The sequence below is a fragment of the Condylostylus longicornis genome, unplaced genomic scaffold (genome assembly GCF_029603195.1).
Source record: "Condylostylus longicornis isolate FDR11 unplaced genomic scaffold, ASM2960319v2 ptg000053l, whole genome shotgun sequence".
Classification (NCBI taxonomy): Eukaryota; Metazoa; Arthropoda; class Insecta; order Diptera; family Dolichopodidae; genus Condylostylus; species Condylostylus longicornis.
The window spans coordinates 1,382,015-1,393,272 of NW_026578022.1; the positions used below are offsets into that span (position 1 = coordinate 1,382,015).

The following is an 11,258-nucleotide window of genomic DNA, read 5'->3' on the forward strand; positions in this document are numbered from 1 at the left end:
CTTTTGGAAAACGAAGTCAAATTATAAATACATATAAAATTTTAAATAATTTTATTTATGTAATTTATTTTATATTAATAACAATTAAATATGTACTCCTAAAAATGCTTTTAAAAAAAAATTGGAAATTAAATAGTGCATTGGATGACAATAATTGTAACAAATCTGTGGTCTATGAAGAGATTACATTGTCTACTAGTAATCCATCTTCGTGCTATATGCAAAATTAAGAAAAGTATAACCCTGTAAGAGAATAAAAATCATAGTAGCAATTCATAAAATCTTGTATCACAAATTTGCGAGAATAATGACCTGAATAAGTCAAAATGCAGAATCGCAAACTTGCTTTTATTACTATTATACTTTAATAAATATGTATAAAGATTTTCTGTAACAAAATAATACAGAAAATTTGTTCATATAATTGTAAAATAGTTCTATACCAACGTTTTTTAGCCTTCGATAGTATTGTACTTTAAATTCCGGAAGTCGATGTCATATTTTTGAGTTGTGTCGTTATTCTTCCCATATATGCGATATATAAATTGAAGTCAAAAAATTTAGCCTATTAGAAAGTTGTCTTTATCTCCTACAAAATTTTATTTGATGTAGATACGTGATATCATTTGCCATAATTCGGTATTTAACTCTAAAACTTTAATTAAACTGACAATTGAATTCTCGTGTCAAATAATTTAGCCCCTTTTTTGGGCCAAAAATGCATAAATATATATGTTTTTGAAAATTAATTTGTCTGACCTGACTAAGAAAGTCCCTTTATTTCTTTACTTCTCTCTGTTACTCTTTCTACACATTTGTAATTTCAATTACATTTATTTGATTTAAAAATTAACTTTTCAGAATAAAAGAGAAAACAAACCTTATTAAATTTTAAAACTGCCTACATATATGGCAGCCTTAAGTATTTGTGTTCATGCGCATATATGTGCAGCAAATTTGTTAAGATAATTTGTAAGTTAATTATTAATAATTATTTTACATACATACATACATGCATACATTCTTGTATTTCAAAAAGAAATTAATAATTTGAGATAAAAAACTTTTTAAATACAACAATTTTTTTTTGGAAAAATGTGTGAGTGTTTTAATAATAATTAACAAGATAATAATTGCGGCACGTTTTATACTACTTTCTATTTGTGCCTGTGAAATTTCATTGTTTATTTTATTTGTGCTCGTGTCAATTTTACAATTTATATTTTTTTTTTATTTTGTGATTAATAAAACAATGTATAGTAAAAAAAAAAAACAATTAAATTTAATTAAATATTTTAAGGGGATTTTCCGATAAATTAATTTCTCAATTTATTTTTTTTTTTCATTATTCTAACAAAAAAATTTAATGACTTATTCAAATTGAGTGCAAAAATTTAAATTTAAGTACATGAGCGTCTACTAGAATTGCAAAATTTTTACGCAGAATATGAAATTTACTTTTTGTTAAATATTTTGGTAAACAAATATAATATATACATATGTAATTAGACAATTCTACTTTAGCCAGCTGTACAACTTCAATTACGAATTTTGACGTTTTTCAATGCATACTGAAATTTTTGTCTGCAAAAATATGTTAAGTTGACGTCTTCTTTTTGACATAATGGTACAAAGTGAATTTTGTACACTCTTACTTTCGTTTAACATTCTGATTGTAACAAATTGACTGCAGAATCTGAATACAGAACGTCAAATTGACTTCAGATATTTTATTGCGGTAGACGGGGCACTTTTAATTTTAAAATTTTACTAATGCTCAGCTCACATATGAATAGAGTTTTTTAATATTTGTGTTTACCAATAAATTTAATAAAATTTATTTTAATATCTTCTCTAAAAATATAAAAAAAAAAATATAATTAAGAATATTAACTATGACTAAGCTTAAATTTTAAGAAATTCGAAAGAACTGAAAAGTGTAAGAAAACAAGGAAATAAATTTTCAAATTTTATTAATTGTTATTCCCCAAATATAAAAAATATTTCCATTTTTTTTTTCATTATGTCACGTTTCACAACTAAATCTACAAAGAGTTTGTGTTTATATAGCTAAAACATTTTCTTATTTTAACTATTTTAAAAAATGAATCTAAAAATAATATGATAAAAAATTACATATGTACAAACATGGGTTAGATGTTTTGTTGTTTTTTTTTCGCTTGCTATCTCATAAAATTATTGCGTTTTAATTTTGGTATCAACAAATTTTGCCGAAAAAAAAAACCACCATTAAAATAAATATAAACAAAAAGAATAAGAAGAACAAAAAATAATAACAATTAAATATTTAATTTGACCTCTAATTATCATCTGTTATCTGTTTTTATTATTATAAAAATAAATATTTAAAACAAAAAAAAGAAAGGGAATATTTTAATTGTTTATCAAAAATTTCTAATAATTTTTTATTTATTTTTATATAATATTTTTCTTTTTTTTTTATTATTTTTAGTGAGAAGAAAATTATCGATCTTGATAAGCCATTAAGACCAGGCGCCTTCGTTGATACAACAAAACTTAAGCAATTTACTGAAGAAGATTATATTTTGCCGGAGACGCCACCATTTAGTTGGCTTATTCGTCGAACGAAGGTATGTATTTGTACTTGTATTATGTTATATATGTAAATTCATTTGAACATTTAATTGAATCAAAATAGAAAATGATATATGATAAGCAGGCCTAGTTCTCTTCCCTCGGTTACAAAACAATGAACAATACGCAATAAACATTGAAAATTGCTCTATAATAATCGCCCCAACCTGTTTTCGGCGCTCATTACACATGCTTAATTTGCATATATAGTAGATTCGACGTTGATCATTGGTTTAGTGCTTGTTTCGGACAAGCAACTTAAATTTATATTGAGCTCTTTAAATTTAAAAAAAAAAATAATAAAATCAATATCTTATTTTAACAAGCAAAAGTCTACAGAGCAGTTTTTAAGTAAATAAAATTAAATACTAAATTTTAAAATCGGTTTTTCGAAAATCTTGCTTGTAGGAAACGCTAAGCCGACATAAGCTACAAATGTATGTTGCAGAGAAAACACAAATAAAAATTTTGCAATATTTTATTTACAATAAAAATGGAAATAGGACATTTTATCATTATAAAATTGACAAAATGCACGCGTTTATTTATTATACATATACATACATATGATGAAAATTAATTTGTATAATATTTAAATGAAAAATTTTCAAATCTCTTCTGAATTCTTTGAATAGCTATTCAAAGAAAAAAAACACATTTTAATTTAAGCCTTAGAGCTTCGTTCTCAAACCGATTGTATGCCTGACATCGTAACAATATAACTTTGACGTTTCAGAATTAAAATAAATTTGACATTTCATACAAACTTACAAATTAACTAAATAACTTTTCCTTTTTGTTTTTGATCTCTCTCTTTCAATTTTTGTTAAAAACCAAATATAAAATTTAAGGTTACATTAAGTAAACCTCAATTTTTTTCGAAAATATTTTCTAACATTAAGGTTCCAACAGTTTCTAATAATTTAGGTTATTATTTACCATTAATGTTAATAAACATACAATTAAATTCAATAAAGACAAACGTATAATTAATATTTTTTTTTTTATATTTTTAGGAGGAATCATCCCAAGAAACTAGTGTTGAAGATGATCGTTCTTCATCAAATCTTAATTCACCAGTTGATAAAGTGCCAACACCATTAACAACTGGTACAACAACTATATTAAATGCAACAACAACAACAACAACAAATACTACCACAAATAATAATAATGCTAATTTTAAAAATTGTGAACAAAATTGTCAAGATGGTAGTGGTACTGGTGGTAAAATTCAGCAACAACAACAAAATGGTGGCCAAACAAAAGATGTTAGTGGTACATCACCAATTAGATCATTATTAGTAGCAGCACCAGTTGAAGATTTAAAAAAAAAGAATTTAAATAAATCAAAATTATCGCAAGAAGATGAAAATCTTTTAAAAGAATTGGTATGATTTTTAAAATATTGATAAAGGAATATTTTTTTTTTGAATTTGATTTTAATTAATTCTAAAATATTTGTAATTTTGTACATAATTATGCAATTAAATAAAATAGTAGACGTTCACAATCCCTAGATTGAAACAACAAATTGAAATTCTCTTTTGGAATACAAAAATCACAATAATTTTAATTGATCCTTGCAATTTTGTTAAAATAAAAGTTATTTTAATCTAGAGATTCTTTAGAAATTTTTGAAAATCAACATTAAATTTATAATAATTAAATAATTTAGAATTAAAAAACAATTTCTTCTAGTAAATCGTAGGCAATTTTTGCAAAATTTTTAATTTTTAATAAGAAATTAACAATATTGTTCACTGATTTTTGTTATTAAACAGTTAATCACTTAAAAAAATTAAGATAAAATTTCAATTTAATTTAAATTTACTAGAATATTAATTAAAAATCTTGAAGAACTTTCGTAAATTCTTTAACAATAATTTCAATTTCAATTTTTCATATCGTTATTTTTATATTACAAAATCTAATATTAATTATGTATGTATTTCAAAAATTATTAATAATATTTCAAATTATATAAACTTTTTTAATTTTAATAATAATTATTTTTAATAATTTTTTTTTTTGTTCTTTCTCATTTTAGCATTTTCCATTCGCTTCCGTTAACACTCATATGGGTGATTTGGCCAAATTTTATCGAGATTGTTATAATGCACCACCATTACAATCATGTACTGATCCACAAACAGTTGAAACTGAAATTGCTGTTGATGATTTATCAAAGCAATTAGAACAATTTGAAACATCATTAGATGATTATGAAACACTCGTTAAATCAATAGGTTGTTCATTATTAGACAGCAATTCAAATAGTTAAACTATAAGCATTTTTTTTTTTATTATTTAAAAAAAAAAAAAATCAAACAACCATTTTACTAAATAAAAGAAAAAAATTATTCAAAATGCAACACAAAAACAAAGCAGAAAAACAAAAAATTCGTTAAATAATTGTAAAGAAAAAACTGAAAACTTTTTAAAAGACAAAGTAACAAAAAAAAAAAGGAAAATTTTTAAAGAAAATTGAAAATGTTTGAAAATTGTGAAAAATTAAAAATTGAACAGTGTGGAAATTTGCAAACAAACAAATACAAAAAAAAATTAAAACTTTAAAATCAAAATTAAACTACAAAAAAAAAATAAAAATAGACTTAAATGACCTATAATCTAAATCCATTCTATTAAAATGCAAAAAGTTAACAAAAATAAATTACGAATTGAATAAAATCTACAAATTTAACATTTTTTTTTTAAATGACATTCATAACTCTATTATAAATACATACTTATATAAAAAATAATAATAATTACTTACTTACATAATAACAAAAATTAAAAATAAATATCGTCTCTGCGTTTTGTTTGTTTTTCCATTAATTCTAAACAAAATTTGCAAATTTTCAAAAATATTTTACTCAAAACAACAAAACATAATTAATATTTAAAATGTAAAATATCAAAAAAAATATTAAAATTAAGATTTCCTTTTAATTTGTCAGGTTTTTTTTTTTTTACGAAAGCGAATTTTTGACTTTAATGCGCAAAATAGCGTTTCCGATTGCGATTTTTGTTTGTTTCCTGTATAGCTGCTCAGTTGGTGTTTTTTTTTTTTTTGTTTTTTTGTACTGTTGTGAAAGTTTGATTGCGAAACAAATTTGTGCGCTGTTGTATTAGAAAAATATTTTGTCTGAAAAAATTCTAATTGTGAATTTCTGAGAGCTTTAAGTTGTGTTTATATATTCGATTAATATTTGAATATTTTTGGGTGGGTTGGTGTCTGTGTGAGAAGAAACAGAAGTATCTTCCAAAATAAAAACAAAAGAATAAAATAAAAACCATTTTTTTTTTGTTGTTGTTGTGAATTATGGAGAGAAAAGGAGAATTTTCAAAAATTGCCTTCTATTGTGAATTAAAAAAAAATTCATAATATGAAAATTTTATTTTTAATCATTAATAATTATTATTTAAAACTTTTCATATATGATTAAAAAATATTGGATTAATGGATAAAAAATGGATAAAAATTGCACGCCTCCTTTATCTTCTTCAATAAAATTCAACAATTTATGCGAAATTCAAATAATATGTAGCATGAAAATTTTAAAGAAATATACCTGTATGTGTGTATGAAAGAAGAGGATCGCATTTTGTTGCCGTTATCGCCGTCGTCATCGTAGTCATCGTCGTCGTCATTGTCGTCATCGTCATTATTGCACTCTTAAAAATGTGGATCAACATAAATGTATTTTTATTTTTATAAAAGAGTAAAAGAGAGAAGCATTCATTTTATAATCTTTGAAAGAGAAAAAATCGCTGCTAAAATTATTGCTATTTAAAAAATTTAAAATTGAAAAAAAACAAAAATTAAAGAAAACCTAATATGACTGATTTTGTGGTTTAGTTTCGTATTTACTGAAAAAAAAAAACAAAACAAAAAAAAAAACGAAAATATTAAAGAAAATTGAAAGAAAAAAATTGTTAAAAACAAGCAAAAAAAAAAAAATTATTAAAATAAAAAAAAAATTTTTAAAAAATAAAAAATTAAAAAATAAGCAAAGTTTATAATAAAAAATGCTTGTATAAAAAAAAATTAAAGCATAAAAATTAAATAAATTAAAAATTAACTAATAAAAATAAATATAAATTTTCAAAAAAAAAAAATACTTTATACATGTACACTAGAAAAGGACTACTTTGGATGATTCCTAAAATGTAATGAAAAATAAAAAATAAAAACAAAAATGATTTATGAAGGTGAAACCAGAAAGGACTCAAGATTTGTTGTTATGTAATGAAATTAAAATTAAAATTAAATAAAACAAGAAATTTATGTTTTAAATGTCAACTTTATGTTTTATATAAAATGTTAATAAAATTAAAATTGGAAAAAATTCAAAAAAAAAAAAATTTATATATATAAAATATTTATATTATGAAATTCTTTTATTTTTTTAAATTAATTCTGAAAGCACAATATTAAATGTCTTTAATAAAAATTGAACAAAACAAAAAAATAATGTACAAGTTTCTAGAAAAATCCTTAAAATTAAAAAAAAAAAAAGAAAATATTGTACTACTTTAAAGTATGTAATTTTACCACAAAAGATGATCCACTATGGGGTCGAAACGGGAAAAGAGGGTCACAGTGCCTCAATCCCTCACAAAAAGTAAAAAAGTATTTAATTTTTGTTTCTTAAATTATTGTTAAATTTCAAGAATTATTCAATATTAATTTCATCAACAAGATTAAATTCAAATTATTTAAAATTCTTGAAATTAAGTAAAATTTATTATTTGTTTTGAAATTAATCAAATTAAGAAATTTAAATAATGTACAAATTGAAATGAATAAATTATTAAAAAAAACAAAAAATTAATTAAATAAATTAAAAAATACCATACTTACCTGTTTCTTGCTTCAAAAATCTTTTTACAACTAAAATGAGAGAAAACCAAAAACAAAAAACAAAAAAAAAAACACTATTTTTTAGAAATCATCCATTAAAAATTTAAAATTTTTCAAATTATTTTTTATTTTTCATAATATTAAATTAAAATTTTAAATACATAAAATTATTGCTTTTTTGCTTTCTATTGATTTAAAAATATTTTTTATTATTACAATTATCTAAATTAAAAACAAAATATTAATAAAAAAAGAAAAAAATAAATTTTTATATTCAATTGAATTATTGCTTCCAATAAATTATTAAATAATAAAATAAAGATTTAAAATAAAATAAATAAAATTTAATAAAGAATAAAAATAAAAGAATTGAATAAATAAAAAATTAATTTTTAATTTGCAAAATTAAAATAAATAATTTTTTTATAATTATAATAACATATTATAACTTGAATTTGTATACAGTTTTGAAATGAGATCACAATCAACTTTAAAAATAATTATTTTAATATTGAAATATTGAAAAAATTTAAAATTTTAGGAAAAATTTTATATTGGAATATTATTCTAATTAAAATATTGTACTCTTTTGTTCTATAAATTTTTTTTTTAATTATACATAATAGCTATATAAGTAATATTGTAAGCAAATTCATAATTCAATTTTAATATTTTAATTCAATTCAGTTTTCATACAAAATAAATAATATTAATATTTATAAAAATGGTTCCTAAGTACTTTATTTTATTGTGTTTTTAGAGTAATGTGCGCAAAGTAATTAAAATAATATTTTTCTTTAAAAAATTGTATTGAAATTTTATTAATATGAAATATGTAATTTGTATTACAATTATGTAAAATTATTATATAAAATATTTATATTGTATTTAAATAAATTTGAAATATTTTTATTTAATTTTGTAAAATTTCTTGTTAAAACTTTTAAAAAGTATGTATGTAAAATGTTAAAAAGCAATATGTATATGTGTAAATTACAAAAATTTAAATTAAATTCTAATTTTAGAGTTGATTGTGATTTATAAAACATGATATTATTAAAATAAAAAAATAAATACCTAATTTAAAATTTTTTTTTTCCGTATTTATGTCATTTGTTACACAAATTTAAAGATATTTTTGAAATGAAGTGTACATACTTTTTTTAAATTATTTTTTTTTTTTTTTTGTCTTTCTACTAAAAAATTTGAATTAAAACTATATTAATTTAATAGAATAATGAAAATACTATTATTATTATTAATTTTCTGTTTTTCCGTTTCTATTTTTTTCAGAAAATAATTTTGAGTTAAAATTTTAGATTTTTGATTGTCTAATATTAAAATGTTATAAAGTTAATTGTATACGAAATATTTTGCTTAATGTTATTTTTAAAATTATATCAGATTATTATTTTGAAATTATTATTTAATATTTAATTTCAATAATAAAATAAATTTGGAATTAATAAATTACAATTATAGAATTTGTATTCGTTATCTAGTTTTTGTACATATCCAATTCTATTTAATCTTTTTACAAATTTTCAAATTTTTTCTAATAAATATTGAAATTTTGTTAGTTTTCAATCATAAATTAATGATATTGTAATGTTTGGCCGCAATTATTCAGAACTGATTGAATTCACAGCTAAAAATTTGAATAAAATATTGATATTAAAATGAGTGGTCGCAACTGTCTGAAACTGGTTCCATTTAAAGTTATGAATGACAAATAATTCTAATAATAATACCTCTCTACAATTTTAAATATTACACGTTTATTAAAAATTACAAAAAAGAAAAATATGAAAATTAATTTTCTTAAATAAATGGAAAATAAACCTTTTCTCCTATCAATAAAATAATTTCTGTATTTTTAAATATATTAATAAAATTAATTTTCAATTACAATATTTTTTTTTCTTACTTTAAGAGCTTTAAATTTTTTTCGTATATAGTTAACGTTATGATGGTATTCATTTTTATTTAATATAGTTCTAAATTTATAATATCCTATAAAATTATTTATTATTCAAAAAAATATATACAATATTAGTTTTTATGTTTTCTTTATTTTTTATATATAATATTTTACTTTTAAAATTATTGATAAATAACAAACAAAAAAAAAAACAAAAAACTTAAATGTAGAATCAAATTAAATAAATATATAGATTAGAGTTATTAAATTTTTATATAAAAACAATATTAATATTAAAAATGGTTATAATATTAGAAATTAAAACAAAACTACAAAAATATAATCATATAAAAAAATATTAAAAAATAATAATAATAATAAAGAAAAAACACGAAAGGGTTTCACATTGAAATATAAATAAGAATTTTTGTTTATTCTTTTCTTAGTTTCAAAACAATTTTCACTGTTAATTTAATTTATATGAAATTCGAAAAAGAAATTTAAGAATATTTCAATTTTTAAAAGTGTTTCTTAGTGTATAAAATTATAAAATTTTAATTTCTTAAAAAAATTTAGAAAGAAATAGGGTGTTTTTAATAATTTAGTTCAATTATAATATTTAATTTGCAGCATATTTAGTAATCAGGTATACTACCCGAATTGCTGCCAGAATATTATTTTTGAAAGTGCAGTAAAATTTTGAATATTGTCAATTGCAAATTGAAATTTTAAAAAAGTTGAACACCAATTCTTGCATTCAGATTGAATTTCTGAACGCACTTTATTGCAGTCAGTAATTTCTGAACAATCTATATTTTCAATATATGTAGCGTAAATTTGCGAACCGTATTACAAGTTAGAACTATTCTAGAACTGAATAAACGAAAATCCTCTCCCCCATTTCTGTGGAACTACTTTTTCATTTCTATTGCAAATGCTATTTAAATTCTAAGTTCAAAATTGCAAATACGAACTGCATTTTTAATAAAAATACCCCGTAATTCAAAATGTCAAAAGATTTAATTTTTAATTTCAATAAGTAATTGATAAATTATTTAAAATTTAAAATATTCAAAATTATATAAAATGATATTACATATGAAATTTAGTTTTAATATTCAATTGAATTCGAAACTTTAATTATAATTTGAATAAACAAGAGAAAACCATTAAATATTAAATTTTTTTATTGAATATTTTGTTTTTAGAAAATATTATTAAAAAGAAACTAAAAAACTTATTAAAACTTAAACACTACCAATAATTTTTTACTATTATAATTAAAAAAAAGAAAAAAAAAACACTTTGTTAAAATTATATATCAAAGTGCCTTTTTAGATATAAATATTATTCTTAAATATATATTTTCATAAAATACACAAAAAATAAAATTAATAAAATATATTTTCCAAAAAAAAATTTTTTCTAAATATACAAAATTTGATTGAATTTTAATTTCTTCTCAATTACGAGAATCATTACTTTGTATCTAATACAAAATGTAAAAATAATTATAAAAAAAAAAATAATTTAGAATAAAAACTACGTTCATATCAAAATATTTAAATATTAATTAATTATTTCAAAATAAATAAATAAATAAATAAATAAATAACACAAAATTTTTGCTTTCAATTTCTTGTACCTTTTTAATAATATTTTCTTCAGTCAACCAAATTTTTATATTTTGATGTAGGAAAACCCTTTTTTATAAAATAATATAATATATACATACATAAAATACATAATTATTATTAAATATAATATTTATATATAATTATATTTAAAAAAAAAAAAACAAAACGACTAAAAAATTAAGACTATTAGAGAAAAATTAGAGAAAAATTCTTT

At 19.8% G+C, this 11,258-nt stretch overlaps 1 protein-coding gene across 1 annotated transcript in view; it reads left to right on the plus strand.

Moving 5' to 3' along the window:
• LOC129611592 (autophagy-related protein 13 homolog) overlaps positions 1-5,993 on the plus strand; it is a 150,837-nt gene extending 144,844 nt beyond the window's left edge. The window contains exons 4-6 of the mRNA XM_055524801.1: positions 2,474-2,612; positions 3,633-4,007; positions 4,667-5,993. Coding sequence (XP_055380776.1) covers positions 2,474-2,612; positions 3,633-4,007; positions 4,667-4,900 — 748 coding nt within the window. The 3' untranslated portion in view covers positions 4,901-5,993. The remainder of the gene's footprint in view (positions 1-2,473; positions 2,613-3,632; positions 4,008-4,666) is intronic.
• Positions 5,994-11,258: the final 5,265 nt, after the last annotated feature.